This window comes from Populus trichocarpa, chromosome 1 (genome assembly GCF_000002775.5).
Source record: "Populus trichocarpa isolate Nisqually-1 chromosome 1, P.trichocarpa_v4.1, whole genome shotgun sequence".
In the NCBI taxonomy this organism is placed as follows: Eukaryota; Viridiplantae; Streptophyta; class Magnoliopsida; order Malpighiales; family Salicaceae; genus Populus; species Populus trichocarpa.
Window position 1 is genome coordinate 10,361,445 of NC_037285.2, and position 23,780 is coordinate 10,385,224.

A 23,780-nucleotide genomic window follows, 5' to 3' on the forward strand; every position below is an offset into this window, starting at 1 on the left:
TTTAATTATTCGTGTACAAGTGGTCCTAGAATGAATGAATGAATGAATGGATATACACAAGGCAAAAGAGGCACTGGTCATGTGGAATTGTAAGCTGCCTTGTATCTCACTCACATATCATGTATGTAGTGGGATTCCTCGATGGCATGTCTCGTAAAAGGGTAAAATTTGGTAAAACCAACCAGACACACACGCAATGCGGAATCTTGGAGATAAAACTTCCCAATTTATAAAGCAAGAGAAACTACAAGGACCGAACTGCAAAGCCCGAACACAATCATCTTGTCTTGTAAGCTTGTGGCATGTCTTGCCATAAAGTTTGCACACCTCACTTTTTCGTGCATGCTATGCATCAATTTAACCTCGTGACCCTGGAAAAAAAGAAGAAGAATATATATATCCCTCATTCTTTTTTTAAGTTTTATTGATTTTATTGTTTAAAGTTTTATTACTTTTTAATTTCAACTTTCAATTAAAATTTATGTTATTTTATATTTAATTAACCCTCATTCTTTTGATTTCTTTTCCCTTTTGTTATTTCAAAATGTTTTGTTTTTTTATTTATTTTTTAAAGGTTTTTTTTAATTTTATATAGATAAGCTTTGTTTTATAAAAAAAATTAGTTATTTCAAAATAATATTTCTAATATGTCCGGTCTTGTATAATATATATATATATTTTTTTTATCCATTCGGTTTCATATGTGTTTATATTTTTATTATATTTTATTGATTTTAATAGACAAATTCAGTAGAAACAAATGTATAAATGTCTCATTTTACAAAATTAAATATCTTAATCTACATTCATTTCTTGATTTTTCCAGTTTTTTCTTAGTTATTATTAATGATTTTATTTTATTTATATAGATGACTATCGATTTATTTAATTAGATATCTGGATAAGATTTTTTTATTTATATTTTAAATTTTTATATATAAAAAAATATATCAAAATAGTTTATATACTCAAATTTTTTTAAAAGAAAATTTACGGGTTAGGTGCTCCGACCTGGCCAGCAAATTTTTATCTGTCTGAAATGCAGTTACCAAATCTCGTCCAGATGATGGTTAGCTAGCTAGCTAGAGCAGGAGCCAAATTTATGAGTCAATTGCATTAGTTGTTGCATCAGTAGGTCAATAAAAAGTTTTCAGTACTGAATTCTTTTATGAAATCCGTTTAATGGACCCAAACAGCTTTTAATTCGCTGCTTAAAGAGTGGTTGTGAATGTTTGTGAAAATAATTTTAATTTAAAAATATATTAAATATTTTTTTTAATTTTAAATAATTATTTTTTATATTATTGGATTAAAATAATCTAAAAACACTAAAACAATATTAATTTGAAACAAAAAAAATTAAAAATTAAATTATTTTAAAATTATTTTTAAAATATAAAAACAAACACAAACACAAACAGACCAGCACATCAGACGTCTATCTTCATGTAATAATCTCCGATCATCCTACCAACAACAAAGCTCATTTCAACCTGTTGGCTGACAAGTTGGGATGAAGAAATCTCAAGGCTGCCGGAGGTTCGCCTGGGTTATGCAAACATCACAACCGTTAAAAACCGTCAATTTCAAAGCAATTGTGGCCAAAAACATGTGAGTGCCTGAGTGGGGCTTCTCTATTACTGAAATACTTTACCCCTCTGTTTTCTGATCTATATCCTTGTAGATAGATAGATAGTTACCATGCATTAAATAATACATCAGACAATAATTTAAGGTATTTAAGTACCAAATTCTCATGAAAAACAACATTAATCTTCCAATTGTAGCAATCTAGAGTTCCTCACTTATTGCCTCCTTAATTGTTGGGCTGGTGTGTTATTCAATATTAGTATTTTGGAGTGCGATTCAACCATATTTTGAAATTATTTAATTGTTTGTTGATATTAAAAATAAATTTTAAAAATATATTATTTATAAACAAAAACATTTTAAAAAATAACTTTATTATTGTCACAAACACCCCTGAATATATATATATATATATATATATATATATATATATATATATATATATAGCTAGCTAGCTAGCAGCCTAATTCATTGTTTGACATCAATAATTGCAATGTACTATAGAGTATCCCAGCACACAAGATTCAGATGAGCAACATATATTCATTGTTTAAATTATTTTCTTGTATATATTTATTGTATAAATGAAGAACACTCGCAACATTCATGCTTGAGGCATTACCTATGCATGGTATCAGAGTTGTCAGTGAAATCCTTGCCAAAATCTCCCTACAAGCTATATATATATCATGGTTGATTCTTTCACCAACCAGCTTCTGCTTAATACGATGGCGGACATGGTCACTATCAAACTCACTCCCACATATTTCCTCTTGTGGCATCGATCGTCAAATTGTTCCTTTGCTTGAAAGTCAGGATTTAATGTGCTATCTTTGTGGGATTTCTCCAGCACCCTCAGCTTAGATTCATCAGGTTATTGATCTGTTTCTGAATCTTACTGAAGAAATGGCACACACATGATCATCATATTATACTCAATCTTATTTATGCCTCTCTCGCTAAGGAATGTATGGCTGGAATATTTGTCAAAGAATAAAAAGAGCAAATGAATAAGGAAAAGGAAGTTTTTTTAAAAGAAATACATATTTTTTAATGAATTTAAATCATTAAAATTCTTGCTAATATTATTTTAATTACCTCAAGTTTATATTGAAGAAACGTGTCAATAAATAATTAAGACCCATTTCATCAAAAAAAGGGGAAAATGCACAAATAAGAAAATGAAGATTTTGACTAAGAAATACATTTTTTCTCTATAATTTAGATCTTTGAAAGTCTTTTGAATATTTATTTTAATTGTCATATAATTAAATAAAAATTAGCTTTGAAAATGATCTTGTTGCCTTCATTCTTTCTTGTATTCCACGATTTATTACATCTATGTTATTGTTAACTACCATGACTCTATGCCGCCTATATTTATTAAATATTAATTTGCATGTGTATTTATCTTTTGCTTCTTAGTAGAAAGATCAACTTTCTAGTTTAATATTTAAATAACGTTTATAATTCTTTTTATGATTTACAGGTTCATCTATTTTTAAATTTATTGTATTAAATGTGTGCATCTTCTTTTCATTTCTTAATTAACAAATTAATTTCATAATATTAGAGTCTTGTTCTCTGACGTTAGAAACTAACGTGAGGACAATAACTAATATATATAGATTGAATTATGGATATTACGTCGATGATACGTATCTAAACATTTAGCAAATAGAATTTATAGAGATGAAAAGTTTTTAAAAACAAAAGCAAAATGACTAGCTAGTGATCAAAATACATACACTTATAGAGACCCAAGATGATGTAATAGAAAGGTAAAGAAAGGAGATGGAGGGTTCCACAAGCGAATGATGAAAGAATTGAACACACTCGAGAATAAGATTGGTAAGACGATGAAAACTGGGTCCATTAGGGTGACCCATGCACGCTCGATTTTTCAAAAAAAAATCTGTGTCTTGCCACCCCTCAGTACTACTGTTCGACTTCAAAGTCACACCCCCGATCCCTCCCTCCCTCTCATGAGTCATGAATAGTCCTCTTTCATGACCATGATCCTCTTTTTTCTGTTCGCATTATAACTTATTATCTAATCTCTAAGTGGAGAACAAAATCATGATGGTTTGAAGGTGAGTTAAATGGGCATGTGAGAGACCGATTCTGATTAAGTCAAGACTTAAACGTACGTAGACTTAATAGCTCGACCAACTCAGTATTTTATCCTAACAAGACTGATATTCTTCAAATGAGAAACACTCTCCAATCACATCACTTAGGCCACTTTAATTATTTTCCAAAAGCACACTATATGTTCAGCACATGCAACTTTATCTTGGAGAAGAACATGAATATATACCCACTTCAAATTTCCGTGTACCGTTGTTTAGAAACTACAAAAAATTAATTGAGTGATTAATTGTTTTAATGGGTTTGATCCTATTTGATGCCATGCCATGCCATTTTTTATAACGATGTCCACTAGCAACAAAAACAAAAGCATACACTGGCGCCTCATGATCCGACAAATTAATTTGGTAGTTTATGATGAGAGCTTCAAAAAAACAAAAATGGAGCTTTTGGGGTGAATTTGAAAGGTAAAAGGGTTAAATTAAGAGATAATCCATGCAATCAAGAAACGATTGCAATAATCACACATTTGAAACCTTTAATTGTTGATGATCTTCATGGCTTAATCAAGAGGATTTAGCAAGATACAAAACAAGATAAATAATACCAAAAGGGGTCCCAAGTCATCATTGCATGTCATGTTCTATCATTTGGTGCTTGTTTAAAGAGAGAAAAAAAGATGCTTTAGCATCAATATTTGAGAGGGCACCGTCACTTATCTTGAGACTTGAGAGTTTTATGCAATGAAATGAGAACAGACAACCGAATGATTTAGACCTTCTAAAGTAAATTAGATATTTAAGGGAAAAAGGAGAGGTAAACTAAGGAATTAAATGGGAAGATGGGCTTTGGGAACTCGTCCTTGTAGTAACACCTTTGAGTAAGAAGACAGATAATTAAGCATGTCGTTCTCCATTCTCTATCACGCGATGATCGATATATAATTAATTAATTAAGGCAACAAATTAACAAGCGTATTAGCTAGGGACTTCTTATATTAAACATCTACCACTAGTTTCTTCTTAATTCGATCGTGTGTTGAAGCCTGAAGCCTGAAGCCTCAAGCCAGTGTTAAAATCAGCACTTCTTAATTATAATTAAGCTGCTACAGAAATGTAAATTGATGGTTATTAATTTATTCTTCCCTTTTCTTTTGAATAGTCAGGGCGAGACATGCAAATCTAACAAAACCACGTAAATTTTCCAAGCTTTTGTACTTAACCAGAGCTCTGGGATTCGTGAACGACAACATGTTTCCGGGGAAGCCCTACTTTAAACAAGAATGTCTCTTGAAAGCTTCATCAATATCCATGGCAAAACACAAAAGAGAATAAAAGGTCCCAGTGGAAGGGTTCTTTTACGATCACCTTGCGCCCGCCCTCAGTCTTTGGAGTTCCCAAGCCTCGCAAAGTTTTTTCCTTTGAAAAACACAGGCTTGAAATAACTAATTCTACTATTTTATCAAGACCACTCAGTTTAGGTAAATACTTAATAGGTGCGCGCTCACCGCAAACTGGGTTAAATTTTTTCTAATATAAAAAAAATATGCCCATCATAATATTTCTAAATGACCAAGAAAAATTTGGGTCAATATAATTATATAAAAAAGCCAATGGCAATGGCTAAAAAAAAACATGTCAATTTTATAAAAAGATAACCTCTAAATATTTTTAAAAAATCTTAATTATTTTATTTAATAACAAAACAAAAATTAAATGAGAACATAATAATTCATATAGAAAAAAATGAGAAAACTCCAAAGCTCATGTACTAGCAAATTAAATGTTGAAAAATCAACTGAGAAAAAAAATCAAATTTTAAAAAGGATAAAAAACCTGACTTGAGTCAGCATGCTAAATTCACGTCGCGTTCATGAGACCAGGATAACCCTTTGCAAAAAAAAATTGAATGAAACAATGGAGATCAACTCTCAAGAAAACTAAATGATAAAAGGCAAAACTGAAAAAAAAATCAATTAAAAACAAACATTGAAAAAAAGCTCCAGCCAACCTTGGTTAACTCAACTAACCCGTAAGCCAGGATATGAGATTATAATAACTTCATAGAAAGAAAAACAAAAAAAAAATATGAAGCTCAAGGCACAATAACATAATGCTCATGCACAAAACCCGAGGTAATGATAAAGGAAAGAGGAAGGAAAAGAAAAATAGTTTGTCAGGCCATACCATCAGTTTTCTACGAATACGCACCCCACCACCTGGAAGAGCTTGATGTGCCGCTTTCAACACTACCATAGAAGTCGGCATTTGATCTTCAAGAGATGCTACATGTGCCTTCTAAATGGCGCGGGCATATCTTGCCTTCCAAAATCCGGTGAGCCGGTCAAAACCTGAAATTCGGGTCTTGGACTAGGCTGATTATCGGGCTGGGTTTAAAAACTATAACATCAATTATTTTTTATTTATTAAAACATCAAATTTAATTTAAATTAACTTGATTATAACTAAAATATATGATGAAAATACGATGAAAATCGGTTCATATAATTTTGCTTGTAAAGATAGACTAGTCATTGTATCATGCTTAAAAAACATTGAAAGATTGATTTGTACCCGATTATTTTGATGAAGAGAATATCTTACCCTCAACAGTAAGATTAATAATTTTGTCTTGAAAATGTAAAATGATCATTATAGTGTCTAATCCGCAATGAAATCCTTGGTGGACGAACGTAAGAAAGTCTTGGACGGAACTGCAAAAAGCCTTCGGTGGTCAAAATGGTTGTGGAGGCTGGAGTTCCTTAGTTTATTAGAGCTATGCAAGAGACAAAAAGGGAATCATCCATTATTGGAGCCATCTCTTCCCCCTTTTTTTTTCTTTTTTTTTCCTTCTCCTTACTCTTTCAATATATTAAGATGTTCGTATAACCTTATATTCCCACTCCTTGACATGTTGCGAGTGGCATTCCCTCACTGCATTCCTGCTTTCTGAAGCAAACGACTTTGTAGTAATGCAATCCACCACCTCCCAAGCAAAATACTCAAATTACCATCATTTTGTTTTAGAAGATAGGAGCAACTTTATATTCGTGGGTTCGGTGGATACTTGTCTAAACTCTAAACCTAGTCTCCTTCTTAATCATAATAAGTTCGTTTTTCCCCTCTTTATCGACCTTTTTCTTTCTCAAGCTTTCAAAGCTTATAATTACTGAGCACTGCTCCTGGAGTGACACTGGAGGACAACCCAACACGCCCGTGGGTGTCCTATGAATCATCAAATTTGCACTTGTGGCCCTCTCTTCCATCCCTTTTTTATTTTTTATTTTTTATTTTTGCTCTTGATAAGACTGGCCTGTTCATTTGCCCAATTTCTCACCTACCAGAGGAATTTTTTTTTTTTTTTTTGAGATTGACAGGTATCATGTTTCATGTTATATTTAGGTTGGTCCATCAAATAATATGGGGCATTTATGATGAACAAAGTTACTTTTGTAGATGAAAAGGGGGGGTCATTGACTAGAACCATTATAACGGGTTATCATGGCTGTTTAAACGTTTACCACCTTTTTCTACTAAAGTATGATGCTCGCACTTCTCATGTTTTTTTATCCAAAGGAAAATTGTTATTAGAGCACAAAAACACCATAAACTTCGCAATGGAATGAGCAGACATCAGTCTACCGGTTGTCCATAGCAGAACCTAATTGAAGCTTAACGATGCAGTGTGTTGTTATTTTGAAAATGATCTTCACAAGACAACATTACCAGCTCCACTGACTCGCTAAGTTCTTGCCCAAATTGAGGAGCAAGTGTGTTCCATTGTTCCTTGTTGGGTATCCAGTAATCCTGGTAAAAGGAGAAACCTTTTTTCACTAGTTTGGCATTGGCTTAGATTCAAAACCTGCTGCTATAAAGTCTGCCAAGCATTGTGAAGGAGTGGCAAGAATAAACTAGCGTATGTTAGTGGGCATTCATAGTGCCATGTTGGAGACATTGCATTGTGCTGCCACTTGAGACCCTATATGACCTTGACATGAGGGGAGCAAGGGGAAAACAAAATTCAAGCAGAGGCAGCAGAAGCCAGAATAGGGGTCCTGAGCGTAAATTTCGCACCCACGACCCTGGCATACTTTCTCATCAAAGACAAAAGAAAAGAGGATGAATTAAATCAGAAAATTGTCTCAAGCTTTTCAACTTTCTTGCTAGTCAATTATGATGGTATTGAAAACAATGTTTTCAAAATTAGAGAAATGATGTTTTTTAACTGGGGGGAGTGGTGTTGTTAGTGATGACGCTAGCTTGTAAGTAACAAACCGCTATTGCAACATTATAACTTTGATTGTTAGTTACCTTGCTACTAATAATCCCACCGTAACATGGAATGGACTTCAACAGAGTGCAATTCATCCTCACCCTTGTGTTTTTTGTGCTGCATTCAAAGGCCCTTCTTTGTTAATTATATACCCAAATGACAGCAAAGCGAATAGTAATTGATTAAATAATCTGAAAAATAAAATCTTACACTCACAAGCTGTTAGGACAGTTATTTATTCTTCAGTCCATGTGATCACGGAAACGGATAATTCTGTTGATGAAAGGTCTCTCGCGGCGGTAACTGTTAATGATAAATGAAAATAAAATTACAGGAAACTTTCCACATAAAAACAAAAATAAACAAAAATAAAAAGAGCATAAGTAAAGTTAAATGGCCAACTGAATTCGCACCTCGAAACTCAGTTCACGTGGTTATAGCATAAATTGAAATAAGAGGCAAGGAGATACTTACATGATGAAAGACGAAATGCAGAAGCAAGTTAAGCCGATGGAGAAGTGGATTAAAAATGTTGGCCAGAAATTTTCGTGGTCCAGAAATAATTTCTCAGAGATGAGAGTAATTACACCAGAAAACAACAGAACTGTCCAACCTGAAGGTAAGCAGCTGGTAAAAGAAAATGCAGAAGAATCCTGCAGAGAGAAAAACACGTATCCAGTATAAGGTTGATATAAGTACCCAAAAACATGGAAGAGATGCAGTATCAAAGCCATACCTGGAAGTAGTATTTGATGAATACTGCAGAGTATATAATCCTCAAGATCATATCTTCAGAATAGTCAAGAAACCAGCGACCCAAGGATTTAAATTTAATAAAGCATATACCACTGGTAATTGGTTGAATTTAGGAATCAAGGAAGAACATAAACTAGTCACTACTGAGTTAGATATCATCATGGAGAGCCCCTTCAAAGCCACTTACCCAACAGCTGAACAATATAGGTTGAAATTGGCAACCGAGACACTTTCAGAAGACAATATTGGTTGAAACAGTATCCTGGCTGCTTTTCAAAATTACTTTACCTTGAATGGAAGTTTATTCTCTCAACTGCAAAACCTTAGGGGTCTTGTTTATGATAGCCTAACTTACCAAGCACTCTTAGTCAGAACTATGCTGCTTATATATGGACACCCTAGGCGAAACACAGTTATGCCTAGATCTAAATTCCCATTATTCAACTTCTATAACACTGGCACAACCAAACTGTTGAGCAATCCAGTGTCAAAGGGACATAGCAAATTCACGCAATCCTTCACCTTTGGTAACTATGAAAGCAATGGAACATCTATCAAAAAAGATTTGCTCTTTTCTATTTCCTCCTTAGAACTATAGTTAGAAGTCTAGTTTCCAAAAGGCAACCATGACTTCCTTCAAACAAATGCATAGTTACCAAATAAATCAAAATTCTGACAACAAATATGATCATGATAAGGCAACAAGTGAAACAGTGCCAATCAATGGGCTTCAAATATTTTGCGTCAAACTCACCAAAACTCAGTCTCATGACCATGTACAATGTGTATAACATGCACATGGTGGGCACGTATGGGTGCCTATTGAAATAATGGCTAATAAAAAAGCCTGCAACTTGAAAAGGATACTTAAGGAATTTGCCAGAATCAAGCCAACAGCACCAGCTGACTTTATCAGCAGGACATTCATCACTACATATATCAATGAGAACACAAGCAACGAATCATTTGAGCGCTTGAGTTGGCTCTCTGTTGCAACAGCATGTAGAAATGCTTCGGAAGTTCCTGATGAAAAGTCAAATGAAGGTCAACATTTTCATAACAGTATATTAAAGCAAAGCTGAGAGATGCATTGTCTGTGGTAATCAAGTTGCTTGTTGAAACGTTCATAGATTCACAAGCAAATTATGTGTGCATTTGTGAAGCTTGCACTCCTGTCCAAATGCGTAGAAATGATGACATCAAGAACCTCTACTGATCTAGAAGTAAAATAATAACCATTAATCTCTTCATTTTTCTAACAATAAACTCTCGATTTACAAGTTGATCCAGCAAATTTCTACACGTAGTTGATAATAAAAAACCAGTGACCTGATTATGCCATGACATAGATTGTCTGTGCACTTTTTTTTCCAAAACATAATCAGGAATCAACAGGAGGAGAAAATGAGAAAGAATGACAGAAAGATTACAAAGAGCAGTTTGTTTGTGGTCAAATGAAAAATAATAGTTTATAGGAGTGATAATGGAAAAGGTTGTTACTAACCATTCATAGCCAAGACAATGGGTGATAATGGAAAATGTTGTTACTAACCATTCATAGCCAAGACAATGACATAGAAGCAATAATACTGGAGGGCTGTCGATGCCTCTCCATCACTCCATTTACGGCCATACAACATTCTGATGAGAGAGTAGGAGTAACTTGGGCCAAATGTCATAAATACAACACCTGGACGATGAGAGAAAAGGAGTCGTGAAAATTGATGGATTGATCATTAATCGCCACCAAGCTCACAAACTTGGGACAGAAAGAATGTGCTGATTTTTCTGCAGTACTATAAATTTGAAAAAGTTTGTCATGACAATTTTCATAATATAAAAAGGGTAAACAGAAACTTGAAAACTATTTGACTAGGTGCATATAAAGACAAGAAATGAAGGAATGCACCAATTAACAAAACAAGCTTCAAGGCCTCTGATAGGCAGCTTCCCAGTTTCCTGCTTTTGTTTGGATCTTTTCCTGTCATGAGAAGGAGAAGCATTCAGCTGCTTATGGCAGAAAATGGAGATGTGGTGACTTCAAATTGATGTTGAAATGCATATGCTGCATGTATTCAAATTGTAAGTCTCAGTCCAAAAGAAATGAAAGGAAAAGAATCTACAAATTCTTAACCATTCTGGCGAGTAAAGGAGATGATCACACACACTATTCTAGGGCAAATGCTTGACCACACCAGATAAGCTAGTGATGGTAGTGTTAGCCATAATTATAACAGTTCGGACTAGAAATAAGTTATGAATTACCGAGTTTCAACTAATGCCTGGCCACCACAGTCAGTGGAGACAAGCAGTAAAAAAAACATCTTCGTTTCTTCTGGAACACTCAAATACAGAAGATGAAACAAAATCCTTTTCCACACCCTGCCCTTTCTGACCCCCAACTATCTGACTCAACAAAGTTTCTTGCTGTGCTTCTTAACTAAAAATAAAAAAGTGGCTAGCTAACAGAATAGACTGCATTCAAATAGATAACAAAAATGATGAAACCCCAAAGCAAGAAAATGCAGAGCACATGAAGAGACTTGCACCATCAAAACAATGAAAGCAATTTTTTCAAAATCAGAACATTAAGAAAACAAATGAGAGAAATAAACCTGATGCAGACCTGGCAAATGTAGCATATGAACTTTCCTCAAATGGAAGAAACACCAATCTGACAACTAAGCTCCCTGGATATGAAAATTTAGCATTTATAACATACTATATCAATCAAATTATCTTCATCACGGAAGCAAAATATTCAAATCACAGCCATTTTGGTTTATATAAACACTCAACGAGGCCAATAATATCTGATCCAGCCACATACCTAACTTGTCAACAAGTCCATATACAGCCTGGTTGTATGGGGTATCCAACCATACAAGAACAAATTTTTCCCCTTCTTGAAGGATAAGCTTTTGAAAGGATTGTAGAGTGAACAGAACACACATGCTAGAGAGCTGCTTGTCATAATCCATTATGGTTCCTAGTCTGTTGAAAGACATAGTGTTAACTAATATGTTAACAAAATAATTGTGAATGCCACACAATTGTTAAGGAACCTTGCCATAAATTGATAGCATGTTAATATGAGCAAATTGAAGACACTGTCAAGCTTGACAGGGTAAAAAAATAAACAAATCAAACAGGTTTCCATCACACTATCAGCTTAAGCAATTTTTCCTTGCTTTGTTTTCTTTTAGACTGGAGGGACAGGGATGAAAATCAAATCATACCGAAGAAAGCAATTTTGTTCATACAAAGAAATCATACCTGAAAGGGAAAAGAACAGAACTTCTAAATGCACGGAAAAGAACAAAGTAACTCCAATATCCTAAGAACAAACAAGCTCCATATGCAGTTTGCGACAACGCAAAAACAATCCCCTTATCCTACGAGAATTAGAAACTTTCTGTCAAAGTTTTTTGTGAACAAGCCCATAGAGTTAGGCTCCACAAATTTCAAGAAACAAGCAAGAGTCTTACCACTAGAAATTCAGATAGAGGAGATTACTTGGAAAAATAGATACGGGGACATGAATAAATACATTTATTCAACCTTTTTTTAATGATATAGCGCAACAAATTACCATTTTGTAGCCAGTTTTCAAGGAATTTATCTCAAATGTCCAAAAGAGAAAAAAGTGAGATAACCAAGTCCTAAACATAAGTTGAAGAAAAATCTTGCATAAAATCCACCCAAAGACTTCCACAAGAAAAGAAGTAAAAAAAAATCCAAGATGTTGGAGATGAGAAGAAATGGACGATTTCAGTTTAGAAAAAAAGGTGAAACGAGAAAATGAAGCATACTGATTAGCAGACAATATCCACCACATAGAGGAATAGATTCTCCCCAAAATCTGTTTATTAAGTGTGTCTAGGATTGTGGTACAAGGTGCTTTTCAAAATAGCTTTTCGCTTGAAAATGCATCAAAATGAATTTTTTTTTCATATTTGTTTTTTATTTTTGACATCAGCACATCAAAACCATCAAAAAGCATTAAAAATATCAATTTAATGTTTTTTCAAGCTAAAAGAACTTTTGAAAAACACCTAAAAGCAGAAGCGGAAGTACTCCCAAACACACCTGAACCTAATACAAAAACATTGAAATGGTGAATCCATAAGATGCAATTAATACAAACATGCACGCTCATCAAACTTTCAGACTGGGATGTTGTTGATGCATATAGCATCATTTAACATCCTTGATTGTCTCAAAAACAGATGGTGACACTTTATTTTTACCTGCAAAAGAATTCAAGTGCTTATCTACCACATGCCATTAGTAAGATTGACCACTTATAACTTTCTGGATGTTCATTGTCAGACAACACAAAAGAGCAGCTGCCTTTTCAAATAAACTTTTACCATGCTGGTTTGCTTGACAATCAGGATGTACATTGTCAAACAACGCAAAAGTGTAGCTGCTGTTTCAACGATCAACCGCAGTTTGAGCAATAGCAAATTCTGAGAGACAATATACAAGGGTTCGGCCAAAAGCTCCAAAATACATGCACAGCCTGTGACATAAAGTGAGCTAACAATCATTTTTTATGTAATTTGGAAAAGGATAATGCTGATGAGATAAAGTACATTCAATTGCAATAAAAGAAACAAGTTTACTATAAAGGGACTAGTAAGCTAGTAATTGATGCTATGTAATGCACAAAGCGCATGGAGAAGCATGTGAAAGAGTCCCTTGGGTGGGAAGAGGAGAGACATGATATATACTTGCTACAGCAAAGTATCATGAAGATCTGATAATGGATCATGAATGGTGAAACTAATGAAAACTAGTGGTTTATCAATACATTAGCAAAGTACAGGGCAGTGCATTTGGACAATTGATTCACATGTTTTTTTTTTTACTCTTATATTCCTCTCCTAAAATTTCATTCAACAAAGCCACTGCTTTCTCAAACTTGCTGTAAATTATGCAACTTTTGAGTAGTTCCCTAGCTTTCCTATGACCCATTTCTACTTCCAAAGGTACTAAAATGAAAGTCTCAATTGACAAGCTAACTAATGTTTAGGAAAAACATGTTCAGGAGGTTTAAAACTTTGTTGAGCTTGCTGCTGGCAATAAAGAATGATATGAGAAAACAGTTCAAAAAGAGAAAATCATGTTGCAACAACATTAATGATCGAGGCAATTATAGCATCTTACCATTGATCAAGATAGCTTGTGCGTATGGATCAGAATAAGTTAATCCTTGCCACCAGAAAACAAAAACACATGCTGAAATCGTTGTAACTACTCCAAGAGGGAGTGTCATCCAAGCTACTTTTAATAACTTTGCTGCATATTCCTCAGTTGAAGCACCATCACTGGAGCATATATATCACAGTTTTGCAATAAATCAGATAGAAGTTCAACTCTGAATCAAGGTTTGGCCTAAAAGAAACTGCCTTCATTCTAACTAATAAAAGGGTTTGACAATCATCTAAAACCGTGTAGGAGACTATGCATAGGTTGCAGAATTCAACAATCTACTTCACGATTTAAGTATTTTTCTCACACTAGACGAAAATAAAACAGGAAATAAGCAAATGTAACTAAAGAAGCGAACCATTTAATGTCGGCCCTCATGCAGGCTCGCCGGAATCCTTCTCGACTAAGAAACAACACACATGTCACAAAGAGATGAAATTGCACTGCATATAACTGCACAAACAAGATAATTTCATTTCAGATCACAAAACCCGTGAGGCGATTTTCAAAAACAAGAAATAAATACCGCATAGTCCTCGGCTGTAAGGTGTCTAACGATCCAGGAATTGAAAATAAAAGGGATTCCTCTTGACAAGAACTGAGTAGCTGATGAAGAAAACGAGAAACCCACATTATATTTTGACAAACAGAGTTATCTATCTATCAATAATTATGAAAAGAAAGAAAAAGGAGCACTGACCCAATAAGTACTTGAAAGTGTGAGAAAAACTGGCAACGTTGGCTGCTGCTTTTGACATATCAAAAGAATGGATGGTCTTTTGCAGGCTCTGATTTCTCCGGCAGCTGAGATTTGTTATTTCAGTTGGAACATAAAGAAACAGACTGGCTTATTTGAGCGAGAAGGAAATAAAGGGTAAACTCACTAGTCACTACCGTACTAACCAAACCCAACCTTGTTTTTGTGTGTATTTAAAAAAATATTTTTTTATTCAAATATTATTTTTTTATTTTTAAAATCTAGACATTAAAATAATTGAAAGTATTTAAAAAATTAATTTAATGTTCTTTATAAAGTAATTGAAAAAGCAGAAGCAAACACACAATAAATCTTTTTCAAATTATTTTTCTAGCATAAAAGTAATTAATTGATGTTCTTTAAGTAATCTTTTATAGTTTTAATATGAGAATATTAAGAATTAAAAAAATTGTTTTTAATATATTTTTAATTTAAAAATAATTTTACAAAAAGTATTCATATTACGTATTAACAAACACATCAACAATAATCTAAACTGGTTTGTTTTTATATTTTAAAAAAATAAAAATTTAAAATTTTAAATTTTTTATATTTTTTATTTTAAATTTATGTTTTTTAGGTTTTGAATCATTTTAATATACTAATATAAAAAATAAATTTTAAAAAACTAAAAAAATATATATATTATTTTTATATATATTTTTAAACAAAATATATCTCAAGAAATAACCACATGATATAAACGCATCACAATATTAGAAAGATTCGTGTGAGTTTTCATATGAAGTTCAATAATAGTTCGGAAGCCCAGTTAATTAACTTTCACTCACTCAAATTCAGCTTGTTCGTAAACATACAAATTAAATAAATATAAATATTTTAATGTAATTTTTAATTAATAATATAATAATTGTGCCTTAGATTTTATTTTTAGATAAGTCATTCAAGTTCTGTAAATTTCAGGTAATTAAATGGTTATATAATTATTAATTTTAAGATTTGTAAAATTAATCAAGTATATGCAAACTGACCCGAATATTTATATTAATAAAAACAAATTGCAACTCTGCTTTTTTATTTTATTAATTCTGTCTAATTTGATCGCTAGAATTGTTTTTCACTTAAATCCCGTGCCAAGAACATTATGTAATTCATCATGCCCAAGACACAATGCTTACAACAATTCTTACTTTATATATATATATATATGCAATCCATTATGCACTAGGATACAATGAACTTATATTGCAGCAGTGCTTTTGTTATTATTATTATTTTCTAATTTAGTCACTCAATTTTAAAAAAAAATAAATTATTTTGATGTTGTGTTGGAATAGAATTTGGATTTGTGATTTTCTTTTATTTATTATATATGAGATTATTGAGGTATTAAAAAATCATTTCAACACTGGACGGTTCTTGATTTAAAAAGAAAAATTGTTGTATTGCTTGCCAAAAAAAAAACAGTTGAGGGATTAATCTAACAAAATATGAAAGAATGCAGGGTTTCTATACTGTTTAAAAAGTCACTTTTTTTCTTTTTATTTGCTTTCGGTGTTTTTCTAATTTGGACATTGTTTTTTTTTAATGAATTCATCATTTAACATTGCTTTTTGGGATTTAATTGGATTATTTATTTTGATTTATTTTTTATGAATTATTATAATACCAAAATAACATCCTGATATTAGATTTGATGCTTAATTTTATATATATAAAAAATTAATTTGAATGCTTGTGAAAAAAAAAACTTTTGGGTGACCAAGTTTACAATGAGGCAAGAATGCAAGGGTTATTTTTATTGTTCAATTTGTGCCGCTTTCCAAAATATTTGGGCCAAAATCATTTTCAGTCCTTTAGTTGAGCAACTTAACATTTCAATCTTAAATTTCATTTTCGTTACATTAGAATTCTTGTGTTTGGAAAAAAAGATAGAAAGTTCTTAAAAAATAATAAAAAAGAGAGAAAGAAAGTCATTACTTGAACATATTTTACTTATAAAAATTAATATTTTTTGTATCAAAGAGTTCTATTCAACAAGTGGAATTCCATTAAGGAATTTTTACCTTTTATCTTGTGAAAAAAAAAAGTAAATCAAGATTCGAAAATGGTTTTTTTCTGGTTTGATTTGTTCATTTATTGACATTATAAGAGTGGTTGTTAGTTTTTAGCATAAAATGGGTTGAAAATGAATTTTTGGATCAGAAAACACTTGTTTGATTTTCAAACCACTTTTATGACATTCAAAAACTGAGCAAGAAGACAACATATCATTTGTCGCAGCAGACGACACATCATCTACTTTTATTTTTTAACAAAAATAGGGTTGTCTTCCCCAATTACCGGTAAGAAAAAAAAAAAAAAAGAGGAAAGGCCAGGTGCCTATTAAGGTGTTTTTTGCTCTTCATCTTGCAATAAAAAAAATAGATTAGGGTTGAGAGATGATTTTCTCTTTCAGTTTAATTTTGTATTTTAGATATGTTTTTAGATGTTTTGAGTTAATTTCTTTGTTTATTAACATCATAAGGGTGTTTATTAGGTTTTCTTTAGCTTAAAATAAGTTTGAAATTCACTATAGCAATGAACTTTTTTTTTCAGTTTCTTACTTGATATTTTTTTTTAATTTTAATCATCCATTCTGAATTTTATGATCAATTTGTCAAAATTTATTAAGGTAAAGAAAATTTAATAAAAGAGAATCATAATGTGAAACACTGAGAAACCTTATGGTCAACTTAAAATTTGGGAAAGACATTCATTTTCTTTATGTTTTAGTTATTGGATTTGAGAGAAGAGAGTTAGAGTTGTTGTAATAACTGATATCAATTCTGATCATTCAATAAGAAGAGTTTGATGGTGGTGATTTTAAATTTCAATCTTGCATGAAAAAACTAATTGAGGTGGAGATAGAAAGTTTTTGACATGTTTGATTTTGTGTTTTTGTATATTTTTGGGTTTTTAGATTGACAAATTGGTTTTTTTTTTTTTAATGTTCTAAAGGTGTTTAGTGGATGTTTGTTGTGAAAATAGATTAAGAATGAATTTTAGGATAAAAAAATATGCTCTAATTTTCCGGTTACCATTATGGTCACTAGATTTTATACAAGCCAACAACGCATCGTTTATCTCATTTCGTTTTTCAAAAATAATAGGGGTGGACCATAGATCATCTGTCCTTTAAAAAACAATAAAATAAAATGACCTAGACACGCAAGCCTAAGCTGAAAGGCCTACACACCTAAGTTTTTTTAAAGCTCAGGCATATTAGATCACCTATGCCAAGCTCGCACACATGACCTATTTTTGTTTCAATTTATTCTTCAACATTGTTTTTTTTTTTAACTTTTTGTTAGTTTTTCTTCTTCAATTTTATCATTCAATATTTGATTGATTTTGAATTGATCTTTATATTTTTTAATATATAAATAAAAAAAATATGATTGAATCCACTAGAGTTCATAAGTCATAAGTTTGACAGGTTAATTCGAGTTGACCCGGATAAATCCAATATATCATTGAGCCACCTAGACCAGACTTGCACACAAGGTTTTTTATTTAATTTTATTTAATTATTTTAAACTTTTTTGGATTTAGATTTAAATGTCAAAACTATAATAGATCATTCGTCCCTTAAAAAACAATAAAATAAAATAAAATGACCTAGACACGCAAGCCTAGGCTGAAAAGGCCTACACGCCTAAGCTTTTTTAAAGCTCAGGCATATTAGGCCACCTATGTCAAGCTCGCACACATGACTTATTTTTTTTTTCAATTTATTATTCAACATTGTTTTTTTTTTTTTAAAAAAAAATTATTAGTTTTTCTTCTTCAATTTTATCATTGAATATTTCATTGATTTTGAATTAATTTTTATATTTTTAATATATAAATAAAAAAAATATGATTGAACCCACTGGAGTTCATAAGTCATAAGTTTAACAGGTTAATTCGAGTTAACCCGGGTAAATCCAATATATCATTGAGCCACCTAGACCAGGCTTGCACGCAAGGCTTTTTTTAATTTTTTATTATTTTAAAATTTTTTGGATTTAGATTTAAATGTAAAAACTATTGTTCATTTCTTTTTTGGGAATTTTAACATTTTTTTTCCAATAATTATGTGTCTAGTATGAAGAAAAATTCATGAGTACTTATTTAACATAAAATTTATGTTTTTTTTATTAGACCACAAACTTAGCTGGCTAACCTAGATTGATTTAAGCCAATATAATATATATATAGGCCACCCAAACTATGCTCGTGCGCCTATTTTTTTTGTTTTTTTGCTTTTAGTTTTTTTAGATTTAGACTTAAATGCACTTAAAGAAAAACTATATTTCAATTTTGTCATCTTTCTCAAATAATATTATAGGCTTTTATGGAAATTCTAATATATTTTTTTTCAATTATTATGTGTCTATTATGGAAAAAAAATCATAAATATTTATTTAATATAAAATTTATATTTTTATAGGCTTAAAAAAATGAAAATATTCTTATTATTTTTTACGAATACTAGATTTTAGATTTTATATGTAAATATTCTTAGCACTTTTGACGAATTCACTTCTTTTTATTAATCAATTTTTAAAAATAAATCTTAATTATTCTATGTGCACTGTAAAATTACTGAAGATGACAATGACAGATAATGAAAAGATTTAAACAGTAAGGATTGAAGGCAACATTGAAGAGACTCGAGGAACCAAAATGCAAAAAAAAGAAGAAGAGACAAGCCTCGTAAGTATCAATCCCCATCCAAGCACTGTCACCACTCTCCCCTCCATAAATACACTCACAAATAGAAACGCATACTAACTATACGACTCCTATAATGTTCGGTGGAAGCGGAGGAGGTAGCATGTTAAGGGTGGTTGGTCGGGCTGTTGCTAGGGCTGGTGTTACTAATTTCCAAGAACCTATCTCTACTAACACATTATCTTCTAACACTACTACTACTACTGTTACTTCACCAAGGGCAACTAGAAAGCTCAATTCTCTTAATAATGATAATAATACTTTGAGTCTTTCTTCTTCTGGTTCTGTTTTGAGTGTTCCTATATCTGCTAATTCTGGTGGACCCATTTCTACTTGGTGGCCTTCTTTTACTGGTTCTTACCCTGATGATTATGAATGGGTTTCTGTTGATGAAAGTGAAGACGAGAGGCTTGTTGGCTTTAGTGATGATTTTGTTCTGGGTCCTGTTCCTTCCATGGATGAAGTTCACGATGCTGTCACTGCACTTACGCAGTGAGTTTCTTTTCTTGCTGTTTTAGTATGGTAACTGTGTTTTTGGTTTAATTGAAGCAAACATACGGTACTTTTCTTTATTCTAATTTTTGTTATCCACCCATGTAGTTTCTTGCTTTGGAAGAAACTACTGACTTCTAGTTATTGTGATTTTATTAGCATCTTTTTTTTAAAAAATAAATTTTCTGTTGATGCGGTGGTTGGTGGGAGAAAAAAAAGATGCTAAGTCCCTGCTGGACATATCCAAACCTTGCGCGGCTCATGAGTGCGGTGGACTCCACAGTGGGCGATGCGCGCGGGCCGGATTTGTGCAGTCATGACTTAGCAGTTCCGGGGATAATTGTTAGACAATTTGTAGACTATACCAATCAAAATTAATCATTGCAGGTGACCGTATTAATGTGATTGGTTAATTTGGTCTCCATTACTCGGTTTGGGAGGATGCGCAGTTACAGTTTGGGTACTATGTGTTTTGATATTTGATGTTTTGAGGGCTAAACAAGTTTTATTATTGGTGATAATTGATTGGCGGTGATGTGGCATTTGTCACAGTGATGGCGATAGGTTTGACGACTGCCCCTGCTTACTTCAACAAATGAAGTTCCTTAAAACAGGTGTTAGAGATCAAACATGATTGTTTCGAATTTAATATTACAATCGTTCTTCTTATGATGGGAATGATGGTGATGGCGATAATGATGTTTAGCTTTAAAAATCAAGGTTACGTACTAGATTACTCTTTATATTTCCTAGCCAGAGAAACTTCTGAGAACCCAAGGAAGATTTGAAAGCAAACTTGGTCTATTTGAATTTTCTTGGGTAACTGTTTAAAAAAATTATTTGCACGTTTGTTCTTTAAATCCATGAGATGTGTCCAGAAGAGTGCTATTATTTAATTCTCATCCTGTTTCATCTGCTTAACTTGACTTAGGTTTCCCCGCAAGTAAAATAAGATTCGGCTGCCATGTCTGCACGTGTTTTGTTTGTGAGCTAAAGAGGGTGGATTTTGCTGAGAGAAATGAGAATTAGGATCACTGTAAGTGTCAAAATGCAGAAACATGAAGAGAGAAATGAAACAGTGCAAAAAGAATCATGTGTTCTATGATGCTAAGAAAATGCCATGCTGATGTGGTTTTATGAAGCCAAATCAGAGGCAGCCTAATAATGTTGTTTACCGAGAACTTCCTTTTCCTAGTCCAAACCAAGGCAGCAGCCTGTACTCAGAAGTTACAGTATATTGGAGCTTTAGAGGATTAAATAGTTAATATAGTAGAAAAACATATTTTTATGTGTGGTTGTGTGAATGCAGTTTTTTTGTGACTCTGCAAGATACCGTCTCAGCCCTTGTTTTTCTTGGTTGAACTTTGGATGCCCTATTTTCAGAAACTATCAAAACGATCTATGTTCTCAATTTCATTTCACTTCCTCAATATAGTTTCTGGCTCAAAATAAACCTATTATTTTTGCCTTTTTAGTCTTTTAATTGCTGTGATATAGATGAGAATATCTTGCTTTATCAGTTAAATGTTATCCCCCTTCTAAAGGGAGAAAAAAAATGAACTTTAAATTTGTGCAAAATTGGTGTTTCCTTGATAGTTACAAATTGTATGTGTAAACTGTTTTTTGGCTTGTTATATTGCAGCGTATTTGATGCCCCCTTGTATTCCCAACTCATTAGAGATAAATTTGCATGCACTGTGGACAAGGATTTAGCTGATCAAATTTCAAGCCCGGCCGTACTGAGCCAAGTTTCTTCTGTTGGGTCAGATTTCGATTGGAAGGAGCCTTCTCCTGCTCTGTGTAATCAAAGAGCATTGCACTCTTATGGATCTCACACGGTTCATGAAGCTTTCCATTTGTTGCTGACAGAACCATCTGTTCAGGTGCTTGATGTTGCTGACAATTATATATCAGAAGCTTGCATGCATAAAACTTCCTTCTCATAAGCAAAAAACAACTTTGTGCACTTCAAGCGTGGTGCACAATAGTACACTTGCTGTACCAAGGAAAACAGAAGCATGTTTATTCAGTCTAATGGAAACCCTTCTCTTTTTTCCTTTCCTTTTAAGAGAAGAAGTAATGGAAAAAGTGGTAGCATGTTGCTGGTTTTTAATCTTTTGGTATAGTTTGATCAACTACTTCTATATTTTTAAGGATGCAACCTTTCTGTGCAGAAAATGGTTGTCTCGTTATCATCCGATAAAGCTGTTTGGGATGCTGTTTTGAATAATGCTGTTGTTCAAGAGCTGCGGGAAACCTACTATGCAGGTCTGTATGGGTTTCTGTAATATAGAACTTCAATGGTCATATATTCAATGTAACTGGTTAACAGGGTATGCATACTTTTATTGTGAAGCACTGCACTGCCCTGCATTTGATCTCTGACTCTTGAATCTTTCATCACAACTTCATGCTTTGGAATGATTTTTTATATGCAACTTTAGAATAATTCTAAGCAGGAAGGATAAGGAAAAACCAACACCTAAAATACTACTTCAACTTGGTCTATATTTGTAGTCCACATTACTAGTTTAGCTTCAAAAAATAGCTGGCAGTGACCTAACGAGTTTAGGATTTCTGTCCAGCGTATTTTAGATTTGCTTCATCTCTCACTAGAAGCGTTTCTTTGGAGGTTCAGGCGCCTGCCTTGTACATGAGATCTGCAAACACAACAAATCACGCAGAACAATTATGACATCCTTACGGAGCCACATTCAAGATTATTAAAAGTAATGCTCCTGCGTGCAATATTGTATTTCATATTGTAATTTCCATGATATTTGCAGATGAAAACACTGATCCACTAACTTCTGAGAGCTCAGACGAGACTGGTGAGGAAACCAATCCAGCTTTGAATTTTGTGAAGTGGATATTTGACAACACAAGAGCGAGGGTTGTGGAAGTGATCGAGACAGTAACAAAGCTGGTGAACGAGCTGTTTAAGCCACCAGCTGATGAGAAGACATCAGCAGGAGACAAGGATCCATTTGAGGACAAGCTGAGACGCTCGTTCCTGCTTTCCATTATGGTCCTGCTGATCGTGGTTGTGACTCGAGTCCAGAAGGCTTGACCACCATAATTTGATGACGCGACAGGTAGTATTTCTCCCAGTGGTGACTTTTACTATGGAAGGTCCCGAATGGGTTGCCTAACTTGAGTCCTTCAGCTCAAGTTATGCTCGTGGACATGGCAGTGCATGTTATGTAATGAATTTAACTTGTTTGGCAAGAGGGTTGCTCTTGTTGACTTGAATTCTCTTGGCAGGTTGTATATATATAATTTGGTTTGTGAATGTTAAGCTGTTTTTGTTGAGCAATCCTAGCTTGTAGAGTGGGGTGGAGTTTCCAAATTCATGTTCCATGGAATCCATGTTTATGTTTTCATTATTGAGGTCTATATATGGCTGTAATCTTTTTGAGCCCAGATAAGATGATTTTGAAATCAGTTCATCTTTTGTACAAACAATCCACATCCGTTGACTTCATAGTTGACCCTCGAAGTCCAATGGGGAAAGAAAACAAAGAGTTACTAAACAAATAAATAATATCATGTTATGAAATGGATGTTTGTTTATTTATTTTTCATTCTTCATTTCATTTATTATCTCTTAATTCATTTGAATTATACGTCTCTTTCTAGCCTTTGAGCTTATAAATATTAATAGACATTAGACTATAAATAAGAGTATTGTTGAGTTGACGTAGTGATACGAATACAAATGCTTTCTTTGTGTTCTTCTAATCTTTATTGTTATATAGTCATTTTATTTATTCTTTATTAAATATATTATCTATTTCTAAATATATCTAGTTTTATAATACATTATCTGCACAATTACTCATCGCTGCTTTCATCTTGAAGCAAATAGTCATATTTGATTTATGAA

General features: G+C 32.8%; 2 protein-coding genes across 6 annotated transcripts; one reads left to right on the top strand and one right to left on the bottom strand.

The window, feature by feature from the left end:
- Positions 1 to 7,160: 7,160 nt before the first annotated feature.
- On the bottom strand, positions 7,161 to 14,817 carry LOC18094023 (uncharacterized). 5 transcript variants are annotated; one of them, XR_002980568.2, is made up of 16 exons: positions 14,627 to 14,817; positions 14,453 to 14,532; positions 14,285 to 14,379; positions 13,882 to 14,042; positions 13,083 to 13,234; positions 11,986 to 12,104; positions 11,540 to 11,703; positions 11,325 to 11,399; positions 10,619 to 10,690; positions 10,262 to 10,399; positions 9,577 to 9,732; positions 8,690 to 8,742; positions 8,428 to 8,606; positions 8,170 to 8,256; positions 7,992 to 8,070; positions 7,161 to 7,487 (listed from the first exon to the last, which is right to left on the bottom strand). XR_002980568.2 is itself a non-coding variant. In XM_024596131.2 (15 exons), the coding sequence occupies exons 1-14, from the start codon at positions 14,682 to 14,684 to the stop codon at positions 8,196 to 8,198; spliced, it is 1,563 nt and encodes a 520-aa protein (XP_024451899.1). In that variant the 5' UTR covers positions 14,685 to 14,817; the 3' UTR covers positions 7,805 to 8,070; positions 8,170 to 8,195. The 5 variants fall into 5 exon arrangements, 3 of the variants coding, with proteins under 3 accessions (XP_024451899.1, XP_024451905.1, XP_024451911.1); XR_002980569.2 differs by having other exon boundaries at positions 8,164 to 8,256; XM_024596131.2 differs by lacking the exon at positions 7,161 to 7,487 and having other exon boundaries at positions 7,805 to 8,070.
- A 4,621-nt stretch (positions 14,818 to 19,438) lies between these two features.
- On the top strand, positions 19,439 to 23,303 carry LOC18094024 (uncharacterized). The gene is made up of 4 exons (XM_006368175.3): positions 19,439 to 19,894; positions 21,537 to 21,777; positions 22,069 to 22,162; positions 22,681 to 23,303. Exons 1-4 carry the CDS (start codon positions 19,479 to 19,481, stop codon positions 22,962 to 22,964), a joined length of 1,035 nt encoding a protein of 344 aa, XP_006368237.1. The 5' UTR covers positions 19,439 to 19,478; the 3' UTR covers positions 22,965 to 23,303.
- Positions 23,304 to 23,780: the final 477 nt, after the last annotated feature.